Genomic DNA, 15,537 nt, shown 5'->3' with positions numbered 1-15,537 from the left:
AAATCTTTCAGAGACTCTGAAAAGAAATAAAAATCAGAAGAGACGGAGAGAGAGCAGGAAGAACCGGGAATCTACAAACCCAGAAACAAAGAACAAAGTGTGTATGAGTGAGTACCTGATGCTTGTTGCACCGTCGTAATTGCGGTTGTGTTCGGTTCCTCCGTCGCTGGCATTTGGTGCTCGAAGTCGCACCAATCGAGAAGGATAAACTCCTTGGAGGCAGGTTGGACCAGTTGGGGTTCGGATCTCTGAGCAACGACGTGGTGGAGTTGGAAGAGAAGCACCAGCAGAGGCGATGGCGCCAGTGAGGGGACGGAGGCAGTAGTTCAATGAGGGAGAGACAGTAGCCGTGGAAATAGAGCAGGAGAGGGAGGAGAGCGCTAGGGTTTCAGAGAAGTGTTGGTGAAGGATTAAAGATCAAGGCAGAGCCGGCCCTGAGGGCTGCCAACTGAGGCAGCCGCCTCAGGCCACGGGCTGCCGGAGGGCCTCGGGAAATCTGAGTATCGATATAGTTCATGTATATATATAAGATATTAGGTTCTCCTGTGATATAAATGTAAAGGTTTGAGTTGTGGTTTCTCATAAATTAAGTAGTTTTTTTTTTGGGCAATTGATTGACCCATGCTTTTTATGCTTTGATTGATCCATTCTTTCAAATAAGAGTTCAGGTTTTGTTGGGCTGGTTTACATATCATCAACATCTTCATTATTTAATAAGGTGTGAGAGATGAGCCACTGACTAATGGTGCCAAGCCCACTCGGACTCACCATTTGTGTTGATTAGTGTTAGACTGTTTCTAAAACGCACTACTATCAAATAGTGTTCCCAATTGGTGTCCTAAGGCCCAATTTGTAATAGTGAATATTGGCATGTATTTTTTCCCGTAGGTCATGAAAACCTAGCTGATACAGAAGAGAGAGAAGAGAGAGAGAGAGTACTTACCAGAGCTTAACTCCTTCAGGCTTGTATATATAGCAACTTAAATCTGTGCTCGACTCAAAATTGATATACTATATATGATCAATGCTTTCAGACTCTTGCTTGTCACTGCAATCCAAAGACTCTTTCTTGTCACTGCAATCCAAATGATTCAACAATACATTTTCGATCGTTGGTTGTAAAGGAGGCCAAATATAAGAGCCTCAGTCGCACCTCGATCAGTTAATTGTACGTACAGGACGTAAAAGCATATATATGCATGATTCATGAACACATTCTGCATGCACTGAACAGAGCCGTCTCAAACTTTTCGGAGGCCCTGTGCGAAAGTTTAAGATGCGGCCCTCCAAGCTTCAATCTTATATGAAATTTATAGTTGAACAAACTCACAATGTAAAATCAAATAACCAACAATGTATGATCAATATATATCATTAGATGAGCCTACAAAAGAGGCTAAATATTCAATACAAACATAAAGTTTGCAGCAAAAAATAATTACAAAAAGATGCTTTGATCTGAAACCCTCAAAATAACACATTCTAGCAGTGTTGATTGATATTCATTTGAAAATCCATCTCCTTGCCTTCTTACGTGCAAACTGATCGATCAACCCATTAGGAATAACCCATCAAAGAATCATTACGGGATCGAGTAAATAACGTAGCAAACATTGATTAATTTGATTCAATCATACCTGAGTGGCTGGATATAGAGGTACTGAGGTCGACTGGTCGATGAGAATTGAGGAGAGGAGAGGAGAGACAGAAGTCACAGACTCACAGAACGCAGAAAAAAGAGAGTTTAATATTTTGGTACTTTGGTTGTGTTTGTGTGGCTGGATACAGAGGTAGGCATGTGAAATCTGAAGACTTTAATATTTCTTTATTAAATATAAAACCATTAAAAAAATTGGGCCCTCTAAAGAGGGTATCAGGTGAACGTAGCAAGAGGAGTAGAGGACCATGGGGGCCCTATTTTATATTATTTATAATTTTTAATATATATTAATATATATATAAAACCAAAAAAAAAATTTTGGGGCCCTCTCAATTGGGGGCCCTGTGCTGTCGCTCATGTTGCACGCCTTGAGAGCCGGCCCTGGCACTGAACGACAGACAACCCGTGTTTAAGAGTGACCCTATGTGATGGTTGGTTTGATCCTCAAGCTATACATTGTGTGACGGCAGTGACGCACTATAGAATTGAGGTTAACCATAAATTAAAATAAGATTACCAGCAGTTAATGATGAGGAGGATTTAAACTTTGATCTTGAATGATGCATGATTGCATGCAATGAATGCCTATATATGTATATATTATACTGAACACTGAATAAATAAATTGTTCTGTTGTTTACTTGTTTAGTTTTATGCCATACTGAAGTAAACATGCACAAACCACAGTGCATATATTAAATTCACTTTACTCCTAGGAACGTTAGTTAAAAGATTATAAACTGCATGCAGTTCCTTTCAATGATCAAGTTTCTTTAATTATCCCCTGTATACAGCAGATTTATAAGAGCCGATCGACAGTTTTACAGCTTTCCCATGACTCCCATCTATGATTGGGAACCCAAATAATGTCAAGGTGTGGACCTCTGTTACATACCCATGCAAGCACGTCAAGAGAAGGAGACATCTATAGTAAATTTTAAAGTAATATAAACGATGTTATAAGGATTAAAAGAATAGAAAAATCAAGTTTTTATTTCAGTTTGCGAGTCATCATTTTCGTCTTGACCCAACTCAATACCAGTGTACATAAATGCAGTAGGGCATAAACAATAATGAAAATGAGAATTCACGGCAATCTGCAGAAAGAAGAAGAATCGTTTTCTTTGATCGACAGACGACGAAATTTATTTAGAATAACACAAGTTCGAACTTGTGTTATTTCCTGTCTCCTAGCTAAGTAGCTAATACCAACTTTTGTACGACTGGTTAATGTAGTTGGGGTCCTTCACCGCCCAATCGGCATGACAGATCGAAGAAGATCCAGTAATATCTCTAAAATTGAATGATATACAGTCCTGGAAGGCTTAGCGCTAAAGCGCACACAACTGAATAGTAGTCCAACACCAACGCTCTGCTTTTGAAGTATGAGAAAGTATAGGGGGCGCGTCCCACTAACTAACCACACTCCGGCCAGAGGAATGGAACCCGACCAATATTATTTGCAAGCATGTTGGTCAAGCTGTCTGACCAAAGAGCGACTTCTCAAGTATGAAGGGACAGAGGCAAATCTATATATCTCCAAAAAGAAGTTGTAAGAGATATGCTTAAACAAATTCATGACCGTTTGTGATCGACTGCACGTAATGAACAAAATATTGATATGCATGCGTAGATATATCGGGTAATTCGACTTTTTAAAAGTATCTAAGGAAATATCAATATCTATAGTACATATATGAGAAATGTTAACATATCATAACCTTGTTATGTACCATAAATGCTTAAACTCATACTTTTCAACTCAAATGGTAACTAGAAAAAAGTCATCATTTAGGGAAGTAATTAGGGTCATCATTAGGGTAAAGTAGGGTCTCGATTGAATAATTAAGTTATAAAAATGATAATTGTACGCATATCTTATGTTACCAAATTGTAAAACTTTCAAAAATTATCTTCACACTTATTAAGAGTTTAAGACAAGAATTTATACATGCCACGCAATTCTTTATGCATGAGAATAAAATACACCACCTAAATAATTACTCTCTAAAGAGCTGAAAAGACGTGGTATAAAAAAAAAAAATCAAAGACGTCGGGTCGTGGTCTTACGTTGGAAATTCATTCCATGGAAAATTCAAAAAAGGTACAGTTTAAGACCCAGAAAACTTCATTGCGAGCCGCCTCTGTACTCTCCGCTTACCACCGTCGGAACCCACCAGAACATACATTAGAGTCATCGCTTACGCTTTTTTTTTTTTATGAAAATCATCGCTTACGCTTTTAGAGTGCCTCTGATTTCCTATATAAACCTCTATCATTTCTTTCCACAAACACAGCTAGCTTTACTCACCTGAGACTGAGATTCTATACCTCAAACATATATAAGAAAAGATATCAGAAATGGCGGATTCTTCATCAAAAGGACGCACCCTGTTCTCTCCTTACAAGATGGGCAGGTTCAATCTCTCTCACAGGATAGTGCTTGCGCCACTGACGAGGTGTCGAGCACATAACGAAATTCCGCAGCCAGCGATGGTCAAGTATTATTCTCAGAGGTCGACCCCCGGTGGCTTGTTAATCAGCGAAGGCACTTCGCCCTCCGACACAAGCGCTGGGTATCCACGTGTTCCTGGGATTTACACGGATGAACAGGTCGAGGCATGGAAAAAGGTTGTCGACGCCGTTCACGCCAAAGGTGCCATTTTTTTCTGTCAACTTTGGCATGTAGGTCGTGCTTCTCATCAAGTTTACCAACCTGGCGGGGGCTCGCCGATTTCTTCAACCAACAATCCCATTTCAAATGGATGGAAAGTTCCGATGCCAGATGGATCTCAAGAGACTAATTACCCACAGCCTCGACGCCTCGAAACCCACGAAATACCTCAGATTGTTGAGCAGTATCGCCGCGCTGCCTTAAATGCAGTTCTAGCAGGTTTTGATGGAATTGAGATTCATGCGGCACACGGCTACCTCATTGATCAATTCTTGAAAGATGGAATCAACGATCGAACTGATGAGTATGGTGGGTCGCTTGCAAACCGTTGCAAATTCTTGATTCAAATTGTTCAAGCAGTAGTTGAAGCAATTGGTGCTGACAGAGTTGCCGTCAGAATCTCACCAGCTATTGATTTTCATGATGCTACGGACTCCGACCCGATTGGCCTAGGCCTTGCAGTGATTGGCAGGCTCAATGAGCTTCAATACAACGTAGGTTCAAAGCTCGCTTATCTCCATGTGACTCAGCCTCGTTTAGCTACTCAAATGAACTTAGGCAGGGCCGAGATTGATCAAGACAGAGAAGCTCAATTCATGCGGACTTTGCGACAAGCTTATCAAGGTACATTCATGGCTAGTGGAGGGTTTACGAGAGAACTAGGAATGGAAACCGTGGCTTCCGGTGATGCTGATTTAGTGTCGTTTGGCCGAAATTTTATCTCAAACCCTGACTTGGTGTTGAGGTTTAAGTTGAATGCTCCTTTGAACAAGTATATTAGGGAGACTTTCTACACCGATGATCCTGTAGTTGGCTACACAGACTACCCTTTTCTGGAAACAGAAAGTGTGAAAGAGGATGACCTCTCCCCATTTTGATTGTGATGCTGTTGAAATTGTTCTTGTTCGTTTGGTTGAATAAATAAATCCTTATTGTGATTTGAATGTGATGGAATAAAATGTGTTTAAACAAATTGAGTAATGCTTAGTGAGCTGTGACCTGTTGGTAAGTTATAATTTCAACATTGTAAAAGTCATGAGTTTGATTCTCACTGGCATATGTAAGGGTGCCGGTGGGTTAAGAGTTTTCTATTTTTTAAATTCAGAATCTTCTTGAACTTGATACTTTGAAGGACCCAATGTTGTTACTGCATCTTTGTGAGCATTCACAAGCTTCGCAAATGCAGTTTCTGTTGTCAAGAGACTCTCGTAGCTTCCGGATTGAGTAATTTGTCCATCCTCAATTACCTGGAAAAGGAAATAGTGAAGAAAAAAACTGTGTTCCTTTTGTATCAAACACAATATATTGGAAAGAAAAAAGAGAGTAATTTTACTCTCATCCCCAAACCCTAAGCACAGCCGCCGGGGGCTTTCTGCACGATCACTTTCTTCGTCCGGTGGTGGCTCTAGGCTGGCCTTTGGGCCTCGTCGACGCCGCTGCCGGACGGGGATTGCATTATACGATAAAACTCTGTGCGGGGTTGCTCGAAAGTTTTTGCAAGTGGGTTCAGATTTCGGTTTCTGGTTTGCCTCTCGGATTCTGGTGGCTTTGTGTCTGCGGGTTTTGGTGGAACTCGATTCGGGCTTCTTCGACGGACGGCGGTTGCAGGGGTTTGAGATTCAAGATCTGCAGCGGCGTGGGTCGGCGGGGTACTGGATTGAGGTGGCTTCGGTGTGAGGAAGGTGGAGGTGGCATGTTCTGCGGTGGGTCTGTTCTGCGGCAGCGGGGATCACAGCGGAGCGGCCTCATGCAAAGCTTCACTGGAACTGTGTGAGGGGTTTCAGGAGCGGAGATGGCTGCGGGGCTGGAGTCCAGCCTGGCCTGCTGGGCCTTTGAGTGGGCTTTCCGTTGGAGTTCTTGGATCTTGGCTATTTTGGGCTAGGGTTTTGGCCTAAGCCCAACTCTATGTTAGTAGTTATGTTTACTTTCAATAATTCCCTATATATTTAGGGATCCTAGCTTTGGTACTTTGCCTACAGAATGATCGGTGATTCTACACATCTAAGTGCAAAGTTCTTTGGTGTACCGCAATTGAGCGCATTGGCACCGGGAACTTTGTCTGCTATTGTTTTTAGTATAGAATTATGTTGTTCTGCTAGGCTCCGGAAAAGGAGCGGAATTTTTGTAAGTGTAATGGTACCAATGTATCGTGCCATTCTGGCCTGAGCCTCCTATTAATGAAACTATTATCTTCATTCAAAAAAAAACACAATATATTGGAGGGGAAATAAAATTTGAATATGAGCTTAATTATAATAACTAACCAAAATCTTGTCAACTTGTGAGAGAAATTCAACTTGATGAGTCACCAGAATTACGTACAGTTTGCTCTTGCAAAGCAGACATGACACAATCCTGCGTTAAGTGAATCGTTCAAAATTGAATGAAGTAGTACTGGTTCTATAAATAACATTGAATTTGGTTATGAAGTTATGAGAATACTATGAATTTGTAACCTTTCTTACATGAAATAGAATTGCAGCTGTATTTGCATCCACTGCACTAAAGGCTAGGGGTCATCAAGGAGATAGATATCGGCATCATTATAGACAGCTCGGGCCAGCTGAATCCTTTGCTTCTGTCCTCCACTCATGTTAAGTTCCCTCTGCCCTATTTCAGTAAGATCACCATGATCAAAGCTAGTAATATCTTTATCCAAAGCACAAGCTTTTATGGCCTTCTCATATCTGCTCTTGTCCATTGGCTTGCCGAAGATCGAGTATGTTATCACGAACTGTCCCACTTTGTATCCAAGAAGTCTGAGAAACATAGGCTATGCTTCCAAATATATCAACCTGTTTGCACGCATTGAAAAGAAAGCATGTGAAGTAAAATGCAAAAATTTAATTAGTGCAGGATATTCGTATCCAACATTTGTCATCTACTTTAAATTGTCTCACCATTCCTGACATTTTTGGCATCTCTCCAAGTAAAGCATGCAAAAGTGATGATTTTCCAGCACCAACTGGTCCACAAACTGCAATTTTCTGCTCCCATTTTACTTCCAAATGTTGAGTAATGCTAGGTGATCGAACCATTTTTTAAATTGATTAATGCTTGGTGATCGAATCAATTACTCTCAATGAGAGATGAGACACCTACAACTTTACACTAAAAAAAATATAAAACTTAGGACTCAATACTATTGTTGTCGCTTCAGTACTCATCATAATTTTTGAGATTTTAGGCGCTAGAAACTTCATTGGAGTCTCACCTTCCTTGCATTCTTTAGGCTTGATTCATATTAAGAGGTCGGCCACGATGTTTAGTCTCTTGGTTTTAGGTACTTCGACCTCTTTGCTTCTTTAATTGGTCCACCTCTATTTGTCCCATGCTTTTCGACACCTAGTCTGGTTCTTGTTCTCGTTCTTATTACCTTTTATTTTAAATGTAGCTATGCATTTTATTATGTTTTTCGCTTTCTTAATTTTAATAATTGTTTACATCATCGCATTATACTCCTCAATTTCATTTATCATAGATTATCATCTTTCCTTGAAAAAAAAAAAAAAAAAAGGGCCTAGCTGGACCCCGTATATAATAGGGAGCGCACTTCATATTGATGAGCATCGTCACGAAGTTCTTCACAACGAAGTGAGAGAGAGAAAGAGAGACGATAGCACATTTCCGATGGATCAACTTTTCTCGGCGAAACCTAAACCCTTCCGTATCCACAGAAAATCACCTATCGCTTCCAAGATCAAATCCTCCATCTCCGTCAAGCTCTCTGAATTTCTCGGTGATTACACTGACGACGTCTTCCTGGTAATGCTCTTCTCCTCTTTCACCTTGAATTGCAGTTCAATTGTTGTTCCTTTCAACTTTCCGAGCCTAAATTGAAGAAGCGATTGATCTTTTCGGTAAAATGCGTCAATGATTTTCCTGATTACTCTTTCGCTTGGTTGCTGAGAAAGTTTTCCAAATAAATTAACATGTTCTGGTAGATTGCGCTAGTAATTTTGGCCGGAATTTCTTCGTTTGGTTCTGAGGAAATTAGACAAAGAAATTAACATTTAGGCTATGTTTCGTGCTTCTATTGCTCTCAGGTAACCAATTAGCACGATGCGATTGAAGTTATAGTCTCAGAGTTACATACTGTGTATATAGAATAGAAGACGTTTACTTAACATCGTCTAATTCGAAAGAAGTTGAGTGCACAAGAAGGAATCATGTCCTGATCTATTAGGAGTTAAGATATTAGTAATCACTTGATCAATGTGACTGCACAGAGTTTCTGTTTTCTTCGGGATTCAAAAGTGTTATGACAGAAGAGAATAGTTTAAGTCTCCACTTGTAAGGATTGTATGGCTAGCACACTCACGCGTGCACAGACGTTAAAAGGGAATTTGGATCGCTTTTCCAGCATTGATCAATAGTTGATGTAATACTGCAATATATCATATCTATCTGTTCATACAGTTGAACTTGATTTGGAATTATTTGTTGAAATGCACATTCACATTCTTCTCATTAACTATTTATTAACGCTGGATCAAATTACTGTTGATGAAGTATACTAAGAGTACTGTTTTATTCGTTTAGGAGTATATTACAGTGCTGGTTTGTAATGGAAAGGATCAATATCAGGCAAGAGATGACTTAGAGGCATTTCTTGGTGAGAGGAGTGAAGAATTTGTATCATGGTACCCTGTTTTCTAATCTATCTTTATTAATTCTAAGTTCATAACTATTTATATATAAAGCGAGCTCTACTTTGGAAACATGATAATTGTCTTCAAGACCATTGGTTATAATCTAGACTTCGTACTCTGAACATTATTTAATGGTAATAAGGCAAGTTATTCTTATTTTTTCTTATTTATTTCTCTTTTTCTATTGGCTTGTAATAACTGCCACTCATCCAAGTGGCATAGTTATCACAGACAGGAACCTGTCCATAAGTTAAAACGTTGGTATTGGTCTTGTTCTTGGAGAGTGTATTTCTTTGTCTTATTGCTACACAAGCGAGAACGGCCGAAATAAGTTTCAAGTTATCTGCCTATGTAGGTTATGGGACCTTCTCTTCAAACATGCTGGAAAGTTTTGTAAGGATACTGACTATCTCGATGAAGTTCCTGGCATTAGTCCCCCAAACAGTGATAGCAGCATTGGTGCAAAAGTTGACAGGTGTACAGACTTCCAGAGCCATGTTAACAAACTTTTGGTAATTTGAGCTATCCAACTTTATTACTTTATGCATGATAGAGTTCTAGGAGGAGTTTTAATATAGTTGCCTGCAGCAGATGAGGGATGATAAAATGCGACATTCTGCTTGTGATCCTGCTTCCTGTAACGATATGAAGCTTGCTAAAGGTTCTCAACATTACCCCTCTGTCTCTGTCCCTTCAACTGAGGTGAATACCAGGGTAGCGTTGTCACATGGACGTAGAAATGAAATTCTGAGAAGATATATGGCAAGTGGAGATATTGATGGTGAGGGAGATCGAAGAACTCAGTCTAAAAATCAGATTACCCAGGTTGGCTTAGTAGACTATTTAATAGGACTCTTGGTAATAATAAACAACCTTTCCTTTAATTTGTAAGTTCAAATTTACTTATTGTAGAGCAGATTGTCAATCATAAATGCAGTGGATTGCCTAGAGAGCGGTTACATTTACCAGAAAGAGAGGCCATGGCTAAGAATACAGAATTGTCCGTATCAGGTACATACTACATTATGGTGATTAACTACATACATGCTTAGAAAATACAGATATGCTGAATGTCTGTGTGCTTGGAAACTGAATTTCGCTATACGCTTGTTAATAGGCATCATGTATGTCTCCTTTGGCTACCAGACATGCTGAAAACTTTGATGGTTCCTTATGCAGGACGCCAATTTTCTGCACAGATTTGTGCCAGTAACAAGTTAGGAACTAGTCTGTCACAAAGATCTGTAGGTGCAGGATCCATACGTAGTAAAAAATCTCGGGGTAGTGTTTGGGATAGATTGGGCAAGCCATGTGAGGACATATCTGGGGGACTCAAGAGTGTTGATTTTTACGGTGCCGGGCATAACAAGCAATATGACAAAGTTAATCAGCTTGCATTAGTACTTCCGAAGAGGAATTCTGAAGTTCCTGCTTTTGATAAGAAGAGGTTGTACAGTAATCCTGTTGAGATGGAGAAACTGGAGCTTGTTGATAATGCAGTGAGTGAACCTCATTTTTCAAATAATATTGGGCGGAAGAGGCTCTTTGGTCAAATCAGTCCTGAATGCGAAGATACCTCACAGAATTTTAAGAAATCAGATGTGGCCACAAATGATTTGAAGACCATACAGGTACCTACTTGTCCTTTTCACGCTACATCATAGTTGATTGGAAAGAGTTACTGCTAGTCTCAAGCCTGGGCTAGCTATGAGGATTGAGTTTATGCAACAGATTTTACTTTAAGAATGAATTTCTCCTTTTCCTCCTTGACTGGGTACAAGTCTTGGCAAAATGTTGACCTGCTGAATTTTTTTTTTCCTTCAGGAATTGCTTCATGTGAAAGAAAAATTGAATCAAGTTGAAATCGAAATGTCAAAGCTTCGGTCAAAGCAGGTGGAGTTTGAAAAAAATGATGGGAAAACGAATCACTTGCTGAATTCTGGTAAAGCCTCTCTATCACTTGGACCAATTTGCCTTACTTTGCTTGCAATTTTGTTCAGAATCAGAAACTGATGTGTGTTTCGGGTCCAGAAAGGTATTGAGGGCGGATATGCTTGTGAAAGAATGAAAATAGAGTGATAGTGTTTGCAATATCAGGACACAGGAAAAACAAAAGTTTGTGATATCTTCATTCTTCTTGTCTTGTTATTAAAATCTTTTGTTCCTAAATCTTCTATGCAAGAGAGGATTCTCAATATATTGCTATAATTTAATAAGGTCTGTAAGTGTGCATGAGAGTTGTTGTGGAACTTCATGAACAGGGTCATATCTAATTGTGTGTGTTGTTGAGGATTCTTTAAAATGTTGTACAACAAAAAAAATTCTTGGAAACCTGAACATGTGATTGATATATGTAATCATTTTATTCATATTATAATATTTCTATTTTTTCTCATCCAAAATGTAAAAAATGACTGCTGTAATCTAGCTCTAATAATTGGCAATCAAGTTGTGCCCAAAACCTTTTCACTGATATTTAGTGAGCTTGTTACACTTGCAGGGGCACCGAAAGATTCAGAGGAAACTTTTGAGTCAAGAACTGTGTTGGTGACAAATGTAAGCTTGACGGAGTCATTGTATATCTTACTCTTATATTTCCTTTTTTCTCGTTGAATAACACATTAGTGACATAACTACCAACTCCAGAGAAAATTGCATCCTCCTTTTTCTCTTTATATATCTTGTTTCTCTAAATTCAAACTGTGAATTCTTCTCCAGAGTTGAGTCATTTGTTCTTGATAGCAAGGCTTGTTACCAGACAGTCTATTGTGACTATCATTCAACTCAGCCCTGGCCTTCTTTCCTTATTATTTCATCCTTTCGTTTGGTCATAGACAGCCTATGCATCAGAATGATATCATCTGATATTTTAGAAACTAAGATGAAGGCTTTTTTTTCGGACATACCATGTATTAAAGTTGTCATTGGAAACTAGGCACAATTAAAAAAAGAAAAAAGAAATACTAGATACAAGAGTCATCTGGAGTTCTGGACAAGTATTGCGTACATGAGTAATGCTGTACAGACGTTCCGTCATATGTAAACTCTCTATTGTAACTCATATGGGTGTTTACAGGCAGTATCAGGCGCAACTCTTTTCTATCCTGTCTAGGAGATTCTTACCTAATGTGTCAGCTTTCTTGCTCATTTGTTCATAAGTTAAACTAGAAAACAGGGTGAAACCTAAACTAGAAAACAGGGCATTGTAGAATTTGTTTAAATGAAATATGAAATGGTCACGGTTAACTTCCATGAGCCTTAATTATAACACTACTATATTGAAGTTCTTTTACTGCTGCTTTTTGGCTCTACACATTTCATAAGCATAGTTCTGATATACTACAAAAAAACAGGTACATTTTGCAGCAACTAGAGAAGCTTTGTCACTGTACTTTGCCAAGTGTGGAATGATTGTTAACGTAATGATCTTGACAGACACAGTGACTTCTAAGCCAAAAGGGTAAGGTTTAATTAGTCATGTATTCTATTGTGGTTCCTGCTTACTGACGAGTATAAATTCCGTTTTTGTGTTCTATCTTGGGTCTGGGGCAGTTTCATGAGAATTTTTATTATTAGCTTGCTTATCTTTTCTGTCTGGCTAGGTCTGCTTATGTTACTTTCGCTAGCAAGGAGTCTGTTGACAAAGCAGTGGCATTGAGTGGGGCGACATTCTTTTGTAGGACCTTGAAGGTAAGCACTTCCTTGTATCTCAAAGGATAATTAAGTTAATGGTGTGGCACTGCAAGATAAAAAGTGAGAACCAAAACAAAAAGTGAAATAATTAAGGACTATGGGAGGTCTAATAGAATGGAATTGGTTGAGAGTAGCAAACCTTTTAGTCGTATCTTCTATCACGTTTATTAGGCATGGCAAAAATAATACACTGGATAGCTTGGTAATCTTGAGTGTTTCGCTGTAGGTTAAAGGTTTTCTATTTCTTATTAATTTTTCATTCTTTATTACACTAAAAATTTGTCATCAGGGTGATTCTCGTTGTAAAGTGTTTGGTGAAGTCCTTGCCTGACATTGGCCATGTATCCTGATGAACATGAGGATTTATTTTGCTATAAATGAAAAAGAATCCCCAAGAAGTATTATTGTTTCTGTAGACGTTAATATTTTGTAGAGGATGCAAGCTTTCAGTCTAATAGTTGCATAAGTGAATCGGTGGAACTTTTATTTGTAATGAAAATAATGGTGCAAGAATGATAGATTTTCATATTATCTTGCATATGGCATTTGGTTTTGGGTTCTCTGCCTTTTGTTAGTTGTCCTGATTCTAGTTCCTCCATGAAGCTTCAGTGGTTTGTGAAGGAAGTATTGTTGAGGCTAGGATTTGAATATGGGTCTGTTTTTTTATTTCTGCTTGTATACTTTCTGCATAGGTTCTAAGGATGGCAGGAGCAGCTGTGGAGGCATCAGCACCAACCCAGCTTCCCGAGATGACTTCCCTCAATATTCCACATGGCAATAGAATTGCTTTCCCCAGCAAACCACATTATATGAGGTCTACTCTGCAGTGGAGAAGAGAGCCTGGCGCTGTCCCATCAGAACTTCCATGCCCAGCTAGTGTTGGAGTTTCCTCTTCTGCCCACGAGCAACATATTTCTATTTCCAACAAAGACCGGAAGACATCATCATTAGAGCCCCATGAAGCAACCACAAGCACATAATGTTCTGAGATAGCATACGGATGATTAAAGTAGATCCTGACTATACTAGAACACATGCAATATGTATGCAAGTTAGAAGGATATTAGCTTGATCTAGACATGTGCTGCAAAACATTTAAAGGCTGTTTGCTGCTTTTGTTTGCTCGGGTGGAATCACTCTGCAAATCTTAGCATGACTTCTCTTGTACAAGCTCAAAATACCTATATTGGCTATGTTGTTGCAATTTTCAAGGCTTATGTCCATGAAAATATTGCAGCAGTACACTACTGAGTACGTTCCACACTACCATGTGAAAATTATATAGTATCATCTAGCTTCTGTGAAACTTTTGATCTTTTGGAATTGTTTCAGTGGAGCAATGAGCAATCAGGATCATGGTTCTCAACAAAAAATGAAAAATAAAAAAGAGAATCCACAACAAAAAATGAAAAATAAAAAAGTGGATCGATCATGGTTAATAACCGAAAAGAATTATACCCCTTTTCTTATTTGGTTCTTTGGTTGGGTAATAATAATGCACGTAGTGTTTGTATTTTTCTTCTGAATACAATAATCCAAGCTAGACATGTAGCATCCCAAAAGGGGGATGCCAATTGTGCTGATCTATATAATATCGGTAGGCTTAGCTAGCTAGGTTTTCGCTGCTTGTATATAATTTATGTTCTGCATAGCAATCAATACTTTTACTGACCTTCTTTACTAGTGATATGGCAGAAAAGATATGGTATGGTAAATATCTTGCATGCTATAACTAGTAAAATAACAGTCTCGAAGAACCATATGACCTTGGAGTGCTTTAATTATTTTGGTGTAAGAATTTATCGTAAATTGTAGATAGATACGCATGCAGGTTTCCCAGCACGGGAAGCTAGCTAGGAGGTAACAGAAAACGAGATCAGATCAGAAAGATTGTGCAGGTGTCCCTCATACTCTATAGCTAGTAAAGACTAAATTTATTCCAACCAAGGTATATATTATATCTATAACCTTGGCCAACTGGCAACTCCGATTATATATATATATATATACAGTCCGTCTCAGGTGCGGACGTCCGTACCGAGCGGACGGTACGGATTTCCTGTTTTCAACCACTTTCCGGCCACATTTTTACATCTTAACCGTTCAGTTTTTAGGTCCTAGTGTATAGATCACCTCTGCAAAATTTCAGCCAATTTGGTGATCGTTAAGGCATCCAAAACTGCAATTTACCATTATAAATACGAACGGTTCCGGTTCGACAGATTCGGTCCGTTCGTGTAAAATGCAGTTTTGTATGCCTTAACGATCACCAAATTGGCTGAAATTTTGTAGAGGTGATCTATACACTAGGACCTAAAAACTGAACAGTTAAGATGTAAAAATGTGGCCGGAAAGTGGTCGAAAACAGGAAATCCGTACCGAAAATTCGGTACGGACGTCCGCACCTGAGAAAATTCCTATATATATATATATATATATATATACGGAGCGGTTTCAAAGAGGACGTCCACACTGTTGCTAAAATGCGGACGTTGACGTAGCAGCCTCGATCAAGCTTTGACGGCGCGGCGCCGCTTACCAGTAATGTGTCCTTGACCCTTGATTTCCCAGCAAAGCACCCACCTGTTACAGAAGGAGAGTTGGCTTATTAAGAGCAAACCAAGACCACGACATCTTACCTTGCTCAAGTTTTACTCATAAACCAATTGCTTTTTTTTTTTTTGAGAAGAAAACATAGTCCTTTATTCAACACCAAACAAACAGACTACAAAGTACGGGTGTGACAAGCTGCAACTCCATCCTCGTCCACAGGTCGAATGAAAGATGAGTCGCGCACAACCCCAGAAAAACCCCAAGAAACCGCGGTTACAGAGACCATCAGGCCAAAGGACCCAAAC

At 39.2% G+C, this 15,537-nt stretch overlaps 2 protein-coding genes across 3 annotated transcripts; both read left to right on the top strand.

Annotated features, from left to right (window-relative positions):
* Window positions 1–3,887: 3,887 nt before the first annotated feature.
* On the top strand, window positions 3,888–5,278 carry LOC133742696 (12-oxophytodienoate reductase 3-like). The gene has a single exon (XM_062170377.1). The coding sequence runs from the start codon at window positions 4,022–4,024 to the stop codon at window positions 5,210–5,212; it is 1,191 nt and encodes a 396-aa protein (XP_062026361.1). The 5' UTR covers window positions 3,888–4,021; the 3' UTR covers window positions 5,213–5,278.
* A 2,613-nt stretch (window positions 5,279–7,891) lies between these two features.
* LOC133725634 (uncharacterized) lies at window positions 7,892–13,994 on the top strand. Of its 2 annotated transcripts, none has more exons than XM_062152972.1 (11): window positions 7,892–8,099; window positions 8,877–8,977; window positions 9,342–9,498; window positions 9,578–9,811; window positions 9,904–9,997; window positions 10,166–10,617; window positions 10,811–10,928; window positions 11,487–11,542; window positions 12,340–12,446; window positions 12,589–12,676; window positions 13,372–13,994. In XM_062152972.1, exons 1-11 carry the CDS (start codon window positions 7,965–7,967, stop codon window positions 13,657–13,659), a joined length of 1,830 nt encoding a protein of 609 aa, XP_062008956.1. In that variant the 5' UTR covers window positions 7,892–7,964; the 3' UTR covers window positions 13,660–13,994. The 2 variants fall into 2 exon arrangements, with proteins under 2 accessions (XP_062008956.1, XP_062008955.1); XM_062152971.1 differs by having other exon boundaries at window positions 9,575–9,811.
* The last annotated feature ends 1,543 nt before the right edge of the window (window positions 13,995–15,537 follow it).

Source organism: Rosa rugosa, chromosome 1, assembly GCF_958449725.1.
Source record: "Rosa rugosa chromosome 1, drRosRugo1.1, whole genome shotgun sequence".
Taxonomy (NCBI): Eukaryota; Viridiplantae; Streptophyta; class Magnoliopsida; order Rosales; family Rosaceae; genus Rosa; species Rosa rugosa.
This window is presented reverse-complemented; position numbering and strand designations above follow the sequence as displayed.

What these genes read in the sequence shown, in the direction of transcription:
- LOC133725634 (XM_062152971.1), top strand. Translation starts at nt 7,965, where the DNA reads ATGGATCAACTTTTCTCGGCGAAACCTAAACCCTTCCGTATCCACAGA. An exon ending in CTAAAAATCAGATTACCCAG is followed by an intron (nt 9,812 to 9,903) that starts GTTGGCTTAGTA and finishes ATTGTAGAGCAG; the next exon opens with ATTGTCAATCATAAATGCAG. An exon ending in TACAGAATTGTCCGTATCAG is followed by an intron (nt 9,998 to 10,165) that starts GTACATACTACA and finishes TTCCTTATGCAG; the next exon opens with GACGCCAATTTTCTGCACAG.
- LOC133742696 (XM_062170377.1), top strand. Translation starts at nt 4,022, where the DNA reads ATGGCGGATTCTTCATCAAAAGGACGCACCCTGTTCTCTCCTTACAAG.